Source organism: Aspergillus neoniger (genome assembly GCF_003184625.1).
Source record: "Aspergillus neoniger CBS 115656 unplaced genomic scaffold BO87scaffold_51, whole genome shotgun sequence".
Classification (NCBI taxonomy): Eukaryota; Fungi; Ascomycota; class Eurotiomycetes; order Eurotiales; family Aspergillaceae; genus Aspergillus; species Aspergillus neoniger.
In genome coordinates this window covers 132,635-151,106 of record NW_020291179.1, presented here as the reverse complement: position 1 = coordinate 151,106, position 18,472 = coordinate 132,635, and the positions used below count along the sequence as shown (strand labels likewise).

Genomic DNA, 18,472 nt, shown 5'->3' with positions numbered 1-18,472 from the left:
CCGTATCCGTAACGGCTATGAGTTGTCAGTATAGCCCACCTCACAGCCATTCTCATTTTTCATATCTTCATGAAGTTGGCACTTGATGTTGAGATAAACACTCTGGCCAGGCATCACCTGATCATTCGCCACCTTCTGCTGCTTACGTGATCTCACCGCATCATTCTCGAGGAGCTCAGGCTTCCATACCACAGTCCATTAAATGAACTTGAAGCCTTGAAAATCAGGCCTTTTATTCATGCGAACCGCAATAGCCAAAATCTGTGTACAAATCTCCCACCATTCCCCTAGCCACTTTGCAGACTACAATACCCTGTAATGGCGATTATGAAGGCCATTTCTTCCCTATTGTTGTTTTTATTTCTTCTCTTTCTTAATCTTCATTATTATTATCGTTATCATCGCCGTCTTCTTCTTCTTCTTCTTCTTCTTCTTCTTCTTCTTCTTCTTCTTCTTCTTCTTCTTCTTCTTCTTCTTCTTCAGCATTACATACATGGCTGGCTTTGGCGTGCACTACATTGTCCAATCCATCTGACCAGACCAAACCTTTTGGTCGACGGGTTATACCCTTATGCTTCCGCAATCATGTCCGGGTTGCGGGAAGAAGAACTCGTTGCAATCAACAATGACCGTCTTGCCAATAATTCATTACAGTTACTTCAGATGGATCAAATGCTCATGTCTTTCTAAATGTAAGCATCTGCCTAATATCGAGCGTCAGTCAACGCTATCGCGCGGTCGACTGATAATCGCCCGTCACTATCTCCATAAAAATCCCCTTTAGCACACATGAAGATACCACATTAGTACCATCCATTCTTGGGTTTGTCTCCATGTTCACGATACGGTACCTTTTCCTGGTCCAACGATGTGAGTGCCTTGTATCTGAGAAAACTAGTGTTGCCCCTTGCCGAGGAACGAGGAACCTAACTAGACACACCCTCTCGCTCAGGCCTTCCATTCTTCACCGTTCCCCTCATCGTCTCGTGTTTCTCTCTTCTTCTTCTTCTTCTTCTCCTCTTTGTTGTGTTTTTATCATCTTGTTGCCAATGCCTTTAACTGAGTTGATCTTCTATACGAAACCTCATACCTCGATATTTCTTTCTTGAAAGGAGGCATTCACTGGTCTGAAAATCAATGGCCGGATTCTTAGCTTCGCTGTTCCATTTTCATAGCATCAGCTTATGATATTTATCAGCAAATATAGTGAACGCTGTTCTGGTCTCAATTCTGATACGTGATGTAATTGCTCAGTACCCCATCAGCACCGAGAATTATGTGTGCATGGTTCTAGACTATGCCAACTCATCCAACTGTTATGCTTTTCAGACTTCATTGCACTTTCCAAGGGTGGTTGAGGATGACGACTTGAGGGTTCCCACGATCTCGATGAATGGCAATACACTAACTACATCTTCATGGGAGTTGATCAAACTGAAAGTCGGAACTATGATAAAATGCCAGCTCAGGGAAACTCGGAATTTGTCCGGTGGAGATGTCTTAATAAGCATCTCAAGAATGTTCTATAGCTGTGAGCTAACCACCCCGAGTGTCTGTGCGCGGAGAGGATGCATTCTTATAGGCGCCTTATGCCAGCCTTCTGCCGACCCTCCTAACATCAAACCATTTAACGTCAGTATGCTGTTTTGGATACGTAGTGTGTGTTGGTATAAACGGGCGCAGTGCCACATTTCGAGTAGCATTTTGGCCCTGTTCTTGAGGTAGAGAACCAGGCATCCCGATTTTGGCTGCGGTCTGCTCCGCCATCTATCAACCAACCTCTCGGCCGGTGTAATAGAAGCTTGACATAGATATATTATCACAAATTTTCCGAGGAATAGTCCAAAACGGCTGTGAGGATATTGAGCGAGACTGGGTGGTGCCACTCATGATTCTCTGATACGCCAGAAAATAGTTGTAGTACGTTACGATACGCCGTATGCTTCATCCAGGTAGGTGTGGAGTCTTATCTTTTGCTAGAGAGAAAAGGTAAAATAGAAGTAACATTCGTATTCGAAAGACCCTTCTCGCTGAAAAGGGAAATGGGGAAGCAAACCAAACATATTCCCTCGCTTGTTCTCCGCACAAAGATACCTATCTCTGCTCACCTCCCCTCCCCTCTTGCTTTTTCGTTCCCTACGCATCACGTCGACAGTGTTCTGCGTGCGGCCTGCGCTCCCTCCCTTCTTTCCCCCACCAGTGTCTTCGTTTGCTGTGGTCTGGTACGATAATATTGAATCCCTGCGCGTTTTGGACCTGAATTGACTAGATCTACAGTTTTTGGCTCCTCCCGGAGGGGTAACGCGTCGTCTGTCCTGTGTGAGTTGGTGGAACCGTGATGTCTGTGGATGGGAAACAGACAATAGCTGATTACCACTAGCAGTTCTGCTCCCAGGGAGCATTGGCTTGTTCTTGTGTGCTTTTGTTCCTGTGTGCTTGTGGTAGGTACAACGAGCAGGTCACAGTTTTCGGGAAGTATCAATTGACTAACAGCATACCTCAGCCACCTCTCTTCGAGGGTGTGGTTTGATATTGGTAACGTTGTGAGTACATCCATCGATCTCAGAGCATGAAGTTATATCAGATAGCTAACGGTAGTACCAGCCACCTCTCTTCGAGAGTGTGGTTTTCATATTAACCCCTGGTAAGTATACCCGCCATCCATTACGAAAATCTCATTCTTGACTAACATAATCTCTAGCCACCTCTCTTCGAGAGTGTGGTTTTCATACTAACCCCTGGTAAGTCTACCAGCCATTGGGAAGGTTCCAGGAATTGACTAACATCATGATTAGCTGCCTCTCTTCGAGAGTGTGGTTTATTTATCAACCTGTGGTAAGTACACCTGCCATTGTGAAGGGTCCAGGAATTGACTAACATCATTATCAGCTGCCTCTCTTCGAGAGTGTGGTTTATTTATTAACCTGTGGTAAGTACACCTGCCATTGCGAAGGGTCCACGAATTGACTAACATCATTATCAGCTGCCTCTCTTCGAGAGTGTGGTTTATTTATCAACCTGTGGTAAGTACACCTGCCATTGTGAAGGGTCCAGAAATTGACTAACATCATTATCAGCTGCCTCTCTTCGAGAGTGTGGTTTTACCATCTTCCTCCACCAGGTAAGTAACCTAACTCTTGAGGCGAAAATAGCCAATTTACATTGTCCCTGTCCCTAACAATTGGCTGCTACAGACAGAAATCTCCGCCTCGTCTTCCCTCCACCTCTCCATATCTCCGCCTCTTCCGTCAAGTTCGCCATGTCTCAGCCAACAACCGCAGACTGGTTTCAACGCCCTCAGGGCAACGACTACCCCAAAGGGCTTTACAAAAGCTCCTGCACATGGCGTCAATGCGTCCTTGTGATTGAATCTGCGGGGAACAAAATCGAAATGACTGTCAAGGTCCAGGTCATCTTAGACTCTCAGCAGCCATACATCGCCCTCTGCCTGGAAAATAAGGACCAGGGACAGGTCATTTTCCCATTTCAGGGAATTCACTTTCATTGTGGGATCGAAGGTGAAGCGGCACAGACCGACGACTGGATCAACACATTGAGGACAACCTGTCCGCTTCTCGCTGCGCAGGACAAGTTATACTATTACGCAGTGAGGTCCAAGAGCTCGCCTGTGTTTACCAAGGTCCAAAGACCGTTGATGGATGAAGAGCTCAAGGGAAAACTGAGAAAGCTCCGGAACATCGAGTGGTCGGATTGCGATCTGTATATCTTTCTTCCATATAAGAGCAGCTACACTGAAGTTTCGCCTGCGCTCGATTTTTCAGTGAAACTCCACAATCTCGTGCACCAAGACTGCGATGGAGAAGGATTCTGGTATTATCGCCAGAACCCAGAGTCAGACGTTACCAAGCGGCACCCGGAGATGCCATGGCTCTGGACAAATACTGAAGACAGGCGGGAATACATCAAGTGGCAACCCCACAATCCCCTGTTCTTCGACGACAACGACCGCATTTGCCGTCTTCTGAAGGCCTCTAAGAATGAACGCTACCAGCAAGTGCGGGAAGTTGCTGAGGTCTTCAATCCTACCCGGCAGCATGAGGCATGGTGCACTGAGAGTGATTTCGGCCTACCCGGTAGCACGCACCTGGTACATATCAAGATCTTGGCAGTGCGACCAAGTGACAAAGTGGTCGTCCCCAAATTGCAGGAGGGCACCAAGGTGAAATTCGAGTGGGCTCTCAGTGGTGTCCCCTACGCCATGGATACGAAGCTTGCTGATCAGGGAGCTGTCACCCAGTGTGACTCTAGTGCTGACCTTGTTCTCCGCGTGACAGGCCAGGTCACACTAGCACCGGGCGAACGCTCTCCCATCGTCACATCAGCAGAGGCAAACACGATGCCCATTGACGCCCAGATTGAGGCTCTTGGCGAGGCAAGTAAATCAGCTCTTGTCTTTGGGGATCGTTCAGGAAACCAGGGTCGAGGTTTCTCGCTGAGGCGCACGCTCCTTGCCCATGGAACCGAGCTCGAGGAAGGAAACCAAGGCTACTTTACCCTGGATGTCCGCTAAATGTCGCCTGTCCAGCCAGATGTTCAGCGGGAGAGGATAGGTCACCTTTCACAGACCTTCCGACTTGATGAGGCCCAAAGAGAGGCCTTTCAGGCTTCGCTGGTGAGAGTCGTCTGCGGCGTCAGCCTGATCCAAGGTCCTCCGGGAACTGGAAAAACCAGTACGGCCAAAGCGATTGTCTGCACAGCGGCAGCGCTTGGCTGCAAGATCCTCCTGGTTGCTGGGTCCAACAAGGGTGTGGACAACCTTGCTGAGGCGGTGGTGAAAGCCCTCCAACGGGACGAGCGACTACGAGGCTGGTGTGGCCAGCTCGTCCGGTTCCGCACACCGCGATACCAGCTCGAAAGAGCGAGGGGTGGTGAACCTTCAGATGAGGGCGACAATCTGAGTAGCGTTCAAGCTCACGTCCTCGCCATCCAGTACGCCCAGGAACACGCCACCACCGACAAGTACGCCCGGTCTCTACTAGAACGCCTTGCAGACGACAAGCAGCGACGACTGAGCAAGGAAGAGCGGAAGGGCCTCAAGGGGGATTACGAACACTGCGTCATGAAGGTCCTGCAGAACGCCAAGATCGTTGCCACAACCTTGAGCAACGCGTCCCAGGATCTTCTGAGACGTTCGGGTTTTGAGCCTGTCTTCGTGATTTGCGACGAGGCAGGGCAATGCCAGGAAGGCGAAATCACCATCGCCCTGACCATGCCATCGACTCAGGTGATCGTCTTGATTGGAGACCCGGAGCAACTGCCGCCAACTGTTGTCTCAGAACACGGGATCAATGAGGGCGCGTTGTATCTGAAGAGGTCCCTGATGGAGAGGCTGCACGAAGCAGGCTACCCCTGCACGATGCTGTTGACCAACTACCGCAGTCACGGCCACATCTTTGACCTCTTCAACCGGTGGATCTACAACGGTGCGCTGAGATTGGGTCCCAACAACAACAGCGAACAGCGCGTCGGAAACGTCTGGGACACCTTCACCCGCTCTCGTCACTACTTCCGCGGTTACGGTGTGGTGGGAGTTCGCCGCCTTTTCATCAATGTGATTGGGGAGGCTATTCGCGCTGAGGGTAGCCAGTCGTGGTCCAACCAGTCGCAGGCTATGGTGGCTGTGCACCTTCTGAAGAACGTTTTCGCCTATCGGACGAGTGACGGTCAACAAATTCGTCCAGAAGATATCATGGTGATCTCTCCGTATGCGGCACAGCGAGCTTTGGTCGGAAGGCTCATGGCCCAGCACGGGGTAAGCTGCCGGGATAATCTTACTGTGGATGCATCCCAGGGTCAAGAAGCTCCCATGGTCATCTTCATGTTGACGAAGCCGTCGAGGAACCCCGTCAATGTCGGTTTCATCGCCGATCAGCAAAGACTCAATGTCGCACTGAGCCGTGCACGCGAGGTTCTAGTCATTGTCGGGAATCGCTTTGTCTGGGATAGAGACGCCCTTGACAAGATCAAGAAGTCTCATGGCAGGACGGTCAGGTTCCTCCTCCATCTTCTCCATGACACGAGCATGCGTGGTCATACCATGGTGTGGCACGGTGAAGCCACAGTCGAAGATGAGAACCCTGTTGGGCCAGTGGAATACAAGTGCCCTGACCGGTCAATTTACCGGACGGCCGCAGTCTCCTCCGCCCCCGTTTCCTCCGCACTCGTCCCCGCTCACGTCCCCCAACGGCCCGCCCAACTGTCTGGTGGATCCTTCTCTACAGCGCCCTGGAGGCCGTCTGCTAGACCTGTTCCTGAGATCGAAGGCCCAGGAACACCATCTCGGCCGACGCCACAGGTGAACATGCCCGTTGGTCCGTCCCGGCAGGCACCTTGTCTGCCAACGTCCACAAGCCAATCAAGGGACATCGAGGAAGATGTCAGTATGGTGGACGTTGGGAACTCCGAAGGTCGACAACTCGCACAGCAATCCGGCTGTCCGCCCTCTCCTGTCCTCCCTCCTTGGCATGCTCGCCAACGATCCCGCTCTCCCCCTCATCGCGAAGCGACGTATCGCGAGCGGTCTCGCTCCCCTTCGAGCGCCATCGACAACTGGCTGCTCACACGGGGTGGTCTGCCTCAGGTTGATCTAATTCCTCGTGGCAACCTCGTCTCATTACCAGTCGAGGAACTGGAGAGCCAGTATAGACTTACCCGCGCCGCTGAAGAATTGGCTGCTGCAAGCGCTCGGCGTACGTGGGTTGAGGAGGAGCTCCGGCGTGTGCGTCGCGACAGGGATGGTCGCAACAGAGACGACCAAAGAGATGGTCAGTAGGCAAGATATTTCGCCTAGAATGTCAACACTATTTTTTCTCTTGTTCGACAATTATTTCTTCCACGAATTGTAATTCTTACTGTGCGTAACGTAGAGTGTAGCATAAAGTGGGCATATACGGAGTAGTGGAATAATCCTCCCACCCATCCACCAACTCGTCTGCATCAGTTTAGTTGTCTCATACCTTATATTACAAACATTCCACTTTGGTATCGAGAGTTAGATGAAAGCGAAACGCATTTGAAGCTAACTCCAATGTACAAGAGGACTAGGAAGAACTGTTACGAAAGCAAAAGTGAAAATATAGGCCTGTCCGTGTAAAGCGGGGTGATTCGTTCCGATGACCGATCAATATCGTATGGTTCTATAGTTCATGTTGCACAGTGATGATCGAAATCAATAGTAAGAAGCGTTCTCAAATACGCATTGCCCCATCCTATGAACATATCGAGCAGAAAATGCCTTCGGACTACATGTTGCTGCGGGCCGTGCCGCTTCTAGTTGCTATTTACTCTTTTGATCTTCATTCCACCTGAAGATCTCATAATCATATGGAGTCTTCAGGATTCAAAAACACAGGATGGTTCTCATAAATTGTCGCTTGGAGGTTTTATTCTCCCCCGAACCGGTCACTCTATAGCTACCATCTCCGCTGTAAAAACCAACTCGCTGGCGTAGCGGGAAAGCTAGAGATGATGAATGGGCCACGCCCTTACTACTCCATGCACTAGGGGAAGAAAGGAAGGAGGAAGGACAATAACGTCTCCCGCCACTCACAAGGAATTATATAGGTTACTTGACCAGGTTACACGTACACTACTATGGATTAGAACGATAGTTCTGGACGAGAGAGGGCTTTTTGCATCTGGCACATTGATTCAGGCCAATTGATTTTCTAAGTCAATTATTTGTGCGAAAGGGCTTTATATAATGATATCACTGTCCACTCTAACCTCATCGCTCCGATCTTCAGCGTCCTGTTTTCTTAATGATAACATGCAGTGTACTATTCTCCGATTTCCTTCGGTGGCTCCAACGCCTCATCTGATTCTGTCGTGAGTGGCCATCCCACCGGGATGAACATTGCTGACGGGCGCTCTTTATGGTAAACACTACTATCTAGGTGTAGCTTCGTATCTGGTAAATAGTAACATGCAAACCGGGTGTCTGGTACTGTTCTTGACTTTATTAGCTGATAATACGAGTCTCGATAAGCAGGAAAATATATATCATTATATGCTGGTAATTCCAGTAGCGGGATTTCTAATATAGATGTTAAATATAATATAACCTCTCTTGGTGGTATAGAAATTTGGAATTTAGGTTTAGAAGAAACTTGTTAAACTGCCAGACTGCTTATCTTGTAGACTCCTGGAATGTTGCATCTTCATGATTGTAATATGCCCTGTCTGTCCGCAACAGGAAGAAAAGTAATGGAATGCAGGAGATAGCTGAAGGGTCACCTGTCGGGTAATAGTATGTAGTTGAGGCCCATGATTCATCATCACTAAGTAGTAGCATATTTGATCGCTTGAAAACAACCCGAATGTCAAACTTATCCTCACAACTAAGCTGACGTAGTGAATTCCAAGAGCGGTCTTAGAAAAGCTTCTGGCCTACTCAGAAGGTGCGAGGCAATCCTCCTTTCCATTATCCTGACCTTCCTTTCGCACCTCGAGGACTCTAGAATATATCGTGTCGTCCTTCATCATGGAGCAAGCAACCATAAGCTTCTTCCATATTTTCTTGCACGTCCTTGCTAAGGTTCATGCAGTCCAAACAGAGATTATCGATTCTTGCCCAGATTCATGCAGTCTAGGCACAGACCATCGATCCTTACTCGGATCCATACAGTCCAAGCAGGGACCATAGGTCCTTGCTCGGATCCATGCAGTCTAGACAGAGATTATCGATTCTTGCCCAGATTCATGCAATCTAGGCACAGACCATCGATCTTTACTCGGATCCATGCAGTCTAGACAGAGGCCATGAAAGTGCCCAATCACTGTTTTTCCTCTTTGTCGAACAGACACCCATTTCTTAAGCTTTTCAAAAACATGCCCTAACAGGCTCTATATGTAACATTTAGCGTCGACGATCGCTGTCTGCATTAAGACGACACGATGGGGAAAGTGCATCCTTAGAATTTCGGTGGGGTTTTTTTCCCGTGATGTGCCCCAATGCTTTCAGAAATTAGCCTTTTAGTTACCCTTTGGAATCCATTGGCATAGTCGCAGAGTGCCCAGTATGTGCATGTATATCGATATTTCCAGGATCATTCCCCCTCCAGGGGCCTGCACCAACGGTAACATTACCAAGTTTTTCTTTCCTGTGACTTGAAAAGTCCATTTGACTCTTTCGACCAGATATGACTGAGATGCATAACTTTTCAAAGATAGAAAAGATTTCATCGAGGCTTTGAGAACTCCCATCCCATGTAAAATCCTTCGGGAGGAGAAAAAGACCATGAGTACTATCTTGAATTAACTCAGCCAGTATTGCAATTCAGAGGTTAGTCTCCGATTAGACCGCGTTTCTCCCAGCTTCCCATGAATCTAAAGTACCATGTGGGCTCACCGTGTCTAATTCGGCAACCAATATCCCATCTTTCGAAATTGTCGGGATGCTAATACTTATAATAACGATTACCATCGTCATTTACGCCCTCTTATGTCCATGCAGTCAGAGCATACGCTATCTCAATATAGCTTGACACTTTGTCCACAACTTTATGAACATTCTTTCCGCAATATGTGTTGCAGTCATAACAATACCCCAGCTTCCTTGCCTGAAAGTCTTCATAAATACGCCATCAATGCGCATGTTTTCGTATTCAAAGTCGGACAGCCTTTTGACTATTTCATTCCTACTTGCTCTTTATTGATCTTGTAGAGAAAAGCACCTTTATTGTGTGCAATCGGCGTTGGTATTCGAAAGTGCTTATTTCCTTTCAGGAACATTTTCCTGGTTCGATGACCACTCAATGGCGGTCGAACAAACAATTTCAGATTCAAGCCATTTCCTGTATACCCGGATTCTCATGCAGTCTTCCAGTGGCCAAACCTCAATTCGGCCCAGTTCCCGTAACTCAATTATGCCGCATATTGCCTTTTATCGACAAATATCGCCAATGACACATATAAACACTCGTGAAACACATTTCTGAGGCGTCTGCGTGCCGCATTGCCAGTATGTGCCCCTATTTATAGCACGTATATGCGACGTCAAACTTGACGCGCAGTATGCATTGCATATGCACGTTTATAAATTTTAAATATAATTAGAGCTTCGCCTAATCATCCCTACTCGGCTAGTTCGAGGAGCCAAGAAAGGGCAGCCCCGTGATGGACTATATTGTGAAGGGAGCCGGCATCACTCGACGCCTGGATCGTAGCGATGCTCTTTCTTTGCATACTATATGAGTAGTAAGGTATGCGTGGCCTATTGATAGTAGAGCCTCATATAAATAATATAATAATCGAATGTAGTAATGTTCGATGCTTGTGGAGAGGATTTTATGGGACATATATGCAGAGGAAGAAATGGCTGAGAGATGGGAGAGATCCGATGCTTTTATAGACCCGTCCTGGCATGATATCGTGAATATACTGTCAACGACGATTGACCCAGTGAAGTCGTCGAGGGAATTTACGGAGAGACTAGCTATCAATAATGGTAATTTACATGATGAGAGCTACGAAGGAAGTTACCGGGGTGAATATGTAAAGGGAATAGTAAACTAACGGTGACATAGTGCGCATCAAACCTATCATTGGCGCAAAAATGACGACATTCAGCAAATTAAGACGAGGCGGAGAGTTTTTGAGAGCTTCGATGTACTCCGAAGTTGAAGGTAGCGCTATACACACTTCAATCATTCTAAAACTTCAGGGTATGATTAGTATTCCTGTTGCAGTTATACATTGCCTATAAGGGGTTATTGATGCTTAAGGCACTTGGACCATATTTGACCCCGCGTTTAATGCATTAAAACGTCTCAGTCTTACACGAATGCATGACCTCGGGCTCATAATGCTTGGGAGAACCAATCTGGGAATCGCACTCCGAGGGCTTCCTGATCTAATGCTTTTCCTAGACGATAAATTGACGGGTTTCCCCAAGCATGCATTGGGTTTGGCACCATCTAATATAAAAGCGGTGATAAGAAACTAGTGAGATCGATGAACGACATAAGCTAGTAGTCCACAATCCGTGAAGGCTCCATACTAATAGGGTTATCTCGGCTATCCCGATTGGATACTTAGGGTAGACAGATTAACTATGATTGGAGCTCGAGGGCTACTCCTTCATGCCCGGTACATGAAGGTGAAAGACGGACAGAATTCCCCTAACCTTTTCCTTTTTGTTGTTGTTGTTGTTGTTGTTGTTGTGCTTCTACATTTGGTCGGGTGATAGGGTATGTGAATAGGTCAACTGACATTCATCTTAAGATCTTCGTATTGAAGTGGGCAGCCTACATCCCGTCGGTCATTCCACGCACCAGGCTCTTTGTCCGTTGATTATATTGAATTCAGGGATGACCGATGGTGATTGCACTATCGTTTGACCCTAGTAGCCCCTTTTCCACACTTCTCCCTTATCCAGGAAAATTCCCTAAGATGATATGCCACGAGATACCGTAATGCAGGCCAAACCATGGCATTTGCGGGGCAGCCCCTCGTTACAAACGGCTTACGCGGTAGAATTTCCGACCCTGGTGCTCGTAGGTTAATGTTCTTGCGTATTATGCTGTCCCTGGCATTGTAAGAGCAGGTAGTTGATCCCGGCTAAGGCCACTCTCTCAGCGAATAGATGTTGACACGGAAAACCTCGTAGCAGAGTTCTAGAACCACGATCTCGCTCGTCTATCTTGTACAGCCTTCATTCCACTCCCTACAACCTTGGTCTAGCATCAACGATTCTGCCCCGCCTCTGTACGATGCTACAGAAATGATTTGGCGCGTGCAGCACAGCCAGAACATTCGTCGAGACCAGGGAGACCGTCAGTAGATAGATACAAGAGCTATATCCCAACTTGGGATGCATATTTAAACATCCATCTCACTAGTCAGCATGTGAATTGGGCACAAAAAGCTACACAGCAGCGGGACTGAGACACAAGGATAGGCAGGTTTTGAGGCGTTGGAGATTCCAGAAAGGATGTTGAAATCGATTCCTAGGTTCTCCAGCCCTCACGAGTTCGTGTTGACCATTCTCGCGAGTGTCGGGCCCTGCTAACCGAGCTTGTGGTGGAATAGTACTGCACTACTTTCAAAACAGACACGTACAAGGCCCAGTGGACATAGTGAGCCATCATACGCCCCCCTCCCCCAATACAATACAATAGGATCCAAGGTTTGTCCAACATTTCCGTGCACCTCCTTTCTTCCCTGAGGCCTTGCTGTCCCGTTCAAGCCTAGATAAAACCAGGCTACTACTTCAAACACGGAATATAGCCTCGAATCCCCGTTGAGGTCTTAAGTGTCTACAATAGGCGGTCATCTAGTAGAGAAGAAGCACCTTTCCTTCAAGAGCGCGCTTTTTAATAACCTTTAATATATACATCATCGTTGCTCGCCTCCAGTCTGGTCACAGCGCGATGATTATAAAAAGCATTTAGTTATATACCAAATCTATGATATACTTAAGAGGTAGCTCATGGATACATTTAGAACCTCGTAATGATTATGTGTAGGGATCCCACATAAGATGCAGGACTGTGTTGCAGTAAAGTGACAAAGAATAAATGGAAAAGAGGCTGCAGGTCGGAAAGAGATTAAATATATCTTCGCTACAAATCGTTTCCTCGGACAAGACGAGATTTAATTCCAGAACGACTGTTCTATGTCCAAAAACGCTGGATAGAATTTTCTGGCATACTTTGAGGCGGCGATCATCCAAGCGGAAGACATCAACCGACAGTAGTCTAGGCTGATGACAACGACCACATGGTTGAGCGACGATTAACTAGCTAACTTGACTATCGATCGGGAGCTTAAATTGAAGCTCCCGTGGAACCGACCCGAGGTGGAGCCAGGAAAACACAAAAACAAAAAAGCGTCAGCGACAGGACTCGAACCTGTGCGGGCGAACCCAATAGATTTCTAGTCTATCGCCTTAACCACTCGGCCACACTGACTATTTGATGAAAGATGCAGCATTTAGACGATGCATAATCCACAGCATCAGTATCTACCACAGCAATTCTAATGGTTCACCGACTTCCCGCATTTAGACATCTAGATAAGGATAGCCTACAACTACTCATCTGACAGAGTGGTATCTGCTCGAAAGCAACGATATTGATAGAATGTCCTGGTACTAGATGCTCCCATACTGAGGTAATCAACCAGCCAGACGCCGCGCTGTCAAAGTAACATTCATAAACCCGGCCCATCCCATTCCATCCTTTCGTCACCCGCACCAGGGGCGCCAGGGGAATCAAATCCAAATCGCATCAATCAGAACCCATCCGGCCCTCGCATGCCAATTTTTTCCCAGACCAGGTGTCCGAAGTTCGAAAACAAACGAAAAAGAAATTCCCTCGTTCCCTCAAACATCGCGTCAATCCCAGAAGTGTCGCGTGGTCTCGTCAGTCCGCCGAAGCGCGCATAGATATTCATACAATACAGAAGCCGCACATAAGAAATAATGGTACAGACGAAGGATCGCTCAATCATCAGCAAAGAATGGAGGAAAGAAAAAAAAGATAATCAAGGCAAAGCAACAAAAGCAAAATGCAATGGTGGGGAGCATGTGTCCACCCCATCAGTGGGGAAACTCGGTCCACACCGTGCTGAGCCACCCGACCGGAACACCGACCTCCGACGGCGTCGTCGCCGGCAGCTGGTCGTATTCACATCCCTCCAAAAACGCCAGCACATCATCTCCGCCCAGGCTGGTTGACCACAACCCGTTGGTGTTGACCGTGTCAAGCCCATCAAGTGTTACCGGTGGTGACGCTCCCGGGTGGCCGACGGAGCCAGGTGGGGGCAGCAATGGCAAGCTGTGTGATGTAGCCGCATTGATGGGCGGCAGCGACTGCGAATAAGGTGGAGGAGGCTGCTGACGATTGTTCAGCCACGAATTGAGAGGCTGCAAACGGTTGTTGGGCGGCGGTGCCCCATACTGTGAGGACCCTGTTGCCGTCGTTGTTGGCGGGGCACCGTACGGGCCAGGGGGTCCCAGAGATGGCAGATTGGGGGAAGACGAGTTGTATAGTCCTGCGTCAGGATGGTGCTGGAGAGATGGTAGAGAGTACGGAGACTGGGACTGCAAGGAGCGGCCTGGGGGCAAAGGTAGACTAGGCCGTCGCTCCCCATCCGGGCCAGGGAGCGGCACCCCGGGGCTATTTATGGGTACCCAAGACTCACGGCGTCCGCCTGCCCCATCCAGTGGAGGCTCGCCCGTGTCTCCAGTTTCACTGCGAACAGCATTGCTGCCCGCATCGCTGAGGTTGGTAGCCCGATCACTGACTGCTGCCAGGCCATCATCCTCCGCACTGTTATCAGGCAGTTGGTCTTCGATGATACCGAACTCCAAGAATAACTTCTCCAAGAGCTTGAATTCCTCAAGGCCTCCACCAGCGCCGCCTTCACGCACCGGACGAACCCCGTTCATATGCACATCAACGCCATCCATGTCCATCTTACGCGAGGAGCGGCGAAAATCGCGCTTGACCTTAGCGAAATAACTATGCAGCCGGTTGAGGGTGCGGAACCAACCCCGCGCCATCTTCAGACGCAGCCGCATATCGCGCAGGATGTCAAGGGCCTTACGGGCTTGTGCCTGGCCTTGAGTGTTACGGTCTCTTGGAGCTAAAGCGGCATCCGGATCCATGTGGGGGAAATGGGCCGCATACACGCCGATGAAAGCGGCGTTATAGACAGCAAACCCGACGAGAGGGTTCTCGACCAGGACGCCGCGGTCTTGGCAGGTGACCGCCAGATCAATCATCTGCCGGGCGGCATTGAAGAGCTCCCGAGCGCTCTCACGCCAGAAAGCCTCTGCCACACCGGGCTTCTCGACGGGGAACAGCGGTTCGTCCAAGGGCCCAGCCGGCTCCGAGCATCGTACGGGCAGGAATGGGATATACGCACGATGAAGGACAATGACCGACAGGAAATAGACCACATGCATCACCGTATACGGGGAGAGCGTGTTCTTATACATGATATGCGTATCCGTGTTCCGTGGAGAGTACTGCAAGTTGCGCGAGAGGCTATCCTGGAACTCGCCCAGCATCGCTCGAAGCTGCGAGAAACGCGAGTCTGGGTGCCATGGGGGCAACTGTTCGTTTCTGTGGCTGGGGTTAGACTTTCGATGTGGACAATCGTTTAAAGCGGCAGCTTACCTTCTTCCCCCAGCGCAAGACCACTTGGCAATACTTCCCCAGATGCGGATGATACGAATCACCCGACTGAGCACGGATTCCTCGGCACCAACCTCCCATCGATCAATTTCATCCTCACTGGAATCCTTACGTCGCGAGACAGGCGACCACGAAGACTTGGGATCGGGAGCACCATTACTCGGTAACCGGTCGTCACCGAGAGCACCCAGACTTTGCCGGATGCTCGGAATCTGAACGCCCTGGGAGCCGAACGATTGCGGGCGGCGGGCAGCCGGCTCACTGAGACGGGACGTGCGGACCCGTTCTCCAAACGCAAAGGCGTTATCGCTGGGAAGTTGGATACCCAGCTCCTTAACACGGATCATACGCGGTCGATATTTGCCGCTGCTTAAGCAACGGTCCAGAATGAAGCATGCCCAGAAGGTGCGACGCTTCGTCTCTAGCGCGATAATATCATCCGAGGTCTGTTCTCTGGGCTCCACCGGCCGACGGGATAGACCGAACATCTCGGCCTCCGTCTTCAGTACGGGCGACCGGGGCCCGTCGCGAGACGCCAGCTCATTCTCCAGCTCGAAGGGAAGACCCATGGCTTGGGAGAGACGGATGGCCATTCCGACATACAACCAGGCGCTCTTGCCGCGGCACATGCCCCATTCATGCAGCGCCAGCATGAGCAATGCTTGGACCCGGGTGAGGTCCGTGACCGCGAGACTGGCGCCGTCGACGCCAGCCAGCCGGCTACGCAACGCCGTCGCATAGAACTCCGAGGCGACAAGAGGATTGGATGGATTTCCGGGGGATGGTGGAGAGTGGAAAGCGACCAGTTGGGGGTGGAAACGGGCCGTGAGGGCGAGAACACCGAGGGGAATAAGCGGATTGGGATCCGGTTTGCTCGCAGGTGGACTTTGCGCAGGATCGCGCGAGTGCTCTGGATGGGTGGACGAATTGGTAGAGGGGGTGGAGAGTTGGCGCGTTTGACCGATGAAGGAGGCAGGATGCAGGAAGGGGAGCATGGTCGCAAAGTGGGACTGGAAGAGATCGAAGACCGCATCCCAGACCTTGGTGGTGAGGATCGCCGAATCGAGCACGTCGAGTGCGGACCGGGCGCCATCCTTTGCGGCAGACGAGGAGATGCCGGGGGCCTTTCGAGACCGTTGTCGCTTAGGGCTATCCCAATCATTGTTCCGTTCCTCGCCCTCCGCCAGCGCAGCCAGGTCTCGCTTGGCCGCACCACCGCCCACCCCGATAGCGGGGGCGGGATATACACATTCTCGACCGGAGGATTCACAGGCGCGGCAGGTGGTATCGATGCCGGCGTTAACACATTTTATCTTGCTTCGACGGCAACGAGCGCAGGCGATACTGGATCGCATTGTGACGACAGAGGCGGGCGCGAGAGACGGGATGCCCGTCTCTCCGGCAGGGTAGGTGGGAAGGAGGTGAAGATCACAGGCGACGAGGTAGAGGAAGGACAAGGAGAGAAGGTGAGGAAGAGGAGGGAGAGGAGGAGGGACAAAGCCGTCCCCGGGACCACTATTGAGACGAGTGGATTGTCCTCACGTCCGCCGTATTTCTCCGGTAGTTTTTCCCCGGGATTCCGAACCAGACTCCAGACGGTCTGGGTCGCAAGGGGCGACAGCGATGACCGGCCGCGGCTGTCGTATTTTTGCCGTCAGTACTCTGTACCACCCCGACTAACAATGAACAGAGAGAGAGGGATTGTGTGTGTATGTGTGTCTATATGTGTGCACGGGGATCCACCCACGGTAGGAACTGACCTTGATTTTGGGGGAAATGCGCTTTGCTGGCGTCGGCTTCTCTTATGCCAGACAGAAAAAAAGAATTCTGGACGACGAAGCAAGGAGGGTAGTGCAGTCACAACACCGACTAGATACCGGGGATGATGTCGGGAGGAGGCAGACACAGGGCGCGCGCGCGGAGTAGCGGTAGTAGTACAGAAGTACTAACTAGTAGATCAGAGAGGATGGATGGGTGGGCGGCGGCAAACGGAAGGCAGAGGGAAAAACGAAAAGAGTGAGGGAGGGAGGGAGATGAGTGGAGCGAAGGGTGGGATAATGAATAAATCGACAGCCGGGAGACGGGAAAATGAAAGCCAGGGAAGCCGAATCGAAGAATGGAGAGAGAGGAAGGAGGAATAATTATTCAACCCACGATGTCACCAATAATGTGCGACGTGGGTAACGGGCAGAGAGAATGGAGTCCAGTCGGGTAAGAGGGTCAGGTTAGAGTGGGGACTGGAGAGATTTGGGGGAAGAAGCAGAGAGAGCAGCAAAGTAGGGATAAAAGCCGCCAGCCGATGGTAGTTATCCACCAGACAGACAGGGTTGGTTGGTTCCGGGAAGAAGTACGAGTAGTGGTAGTAGTAGATATGTATTGGGTGTTGGGGAATGAGTGTGCGTGACAGTGTGAGTGTGTGTTCCTCCAGGCTTTGACTAAAATTCCCCTTGAACGGAATACGCGGAGTGTGGGGGAGGCCGAAGTAGCGTGAGGCCCAGGGTCGGGGCACCGGACCGGCAACGTGAAGTTTGGGGAAAGGTCAATCAGCCCAAAGGATGTGTGTCGGGTGGATTAGGGAAGGGGAGGGATGGGGGATTTTCGGTTGTGGGGAAGAGGAGAGGGGAAGTAATGACGAGAAGAAAAAGAAGAAAAGGAAGAAGAGGGGAAGGAGGAGAGAAAAAGTAGAAGAAGGAAGCAGAGGAAGCTCGTGAAGAAGGAAGAAGATGGGGGAAGGGGAAGAGCCAGAGCCAGAGCCAGAGGAGAATGGTGAGAGCCGCCCGTCGCCTCAGGTTTAGAACAGGATGACTCCGGCCGACGGCGAGACAACAGACCGACTTTGGGGGAAAAAAGAAAAAAAAAAAAAAAAAAAATAGTAAAAAAAGGAAAAATCAGAAAAAGCAAAAAGCAGCCAGCAGAACGGATCGACCCAAACAGGCAAGGCCCATCCGCATTTGCGGAGGCCCGACCCAAGTTAGTCCGGAGCGGGTTAGTGCGGCCTGAGGATGCAAGGACGCGACCGAGCGGCCGGAGAATGGTGGAGCCAGATTCCGACTGCCGAGAGATGGAGTAGTGGAAGAGTAGTGGTTTGGAGAATGTGAGTTGAGAAAGTAGGAGAAAAGAAGAAAAGGTAAGTAGACGGAAGGGTAGTAGTAAATAACACTGCTTACTGGGATGCTGGATGATGGAATTCGATGGGTGGTCAGATGGGAAAAAGGGGGGAGAGAACAAGAGAGAGAGAGAGAGAGGTGTAGAGAGCAACACACAACACCTTCAGTTCCCCCAGGGACATGGAAAAAGTGTAGAAAATA

At 50.2% G+C, this 18,472-nt stretch overlaps 2 protein-coding genes and 1 non-coding gene across 3 annotated transcripts; 1 reads left to right on the top strand and 2 right to left on the bottom strand.

The window, feature by feature from the left end:
- Positions 1-3,259: 3,259 nt before the first annotated feature.
- Positions 3,260-6,793, top strand: BO87DRAFT_448961 (P-loop containing nucleoside triphosphate hydrolase protein; the record flags this gene model as incomplete). Its single annotated transcript, XM_025628322.1, has 4 exons — positions 3,260-3,361; positions 3,404-3,705; positions 3,745-4,445; positions 4,551-6,793. 4 exons carry the CDS (start codon positions 3,260-3,262, stop codon positions 6,791-6,793), a joined length of 3,348 nt encoding a protein of 1,115 aa, XP_025474780.1.
- Positions 6,794-12,851: 6,058 nt separating this feature from the next.
- Positions 12,852-12,932, bottom strand: BO87DRAFT_t250. Its single transcript has one exon. It is a non-coding gene; the product is annotated as a tRNA-Ser (tRNA).
- Positions 12,933-13,375: 443 nt separating this feature from the next.
- Positions 13,376-16,653, bottom strand: BO87DRAFT_195022 (putative C6 transcription factor). Its single transcript, XM_025618508.1, has 2 exons — positions 15,147-16,653; positions 13,376-15,092 (listed from the first exon to the last, which is right to left on the bottom strand). The coding sequence occupies exons 1-2, from the start codon at positions 16,517-16,519 to the stop codon at positions 13,562-13,564; spliced, it is 2,904 nt and encodes a 967-aa protein (XP_025474779.1). The 5' UTR covers positions 16,520-16,653; the 3' UTR covers positions 13,376-13,561.
- Positions 16,654-18,472: the final 1,819 nt, after the last annotated feature.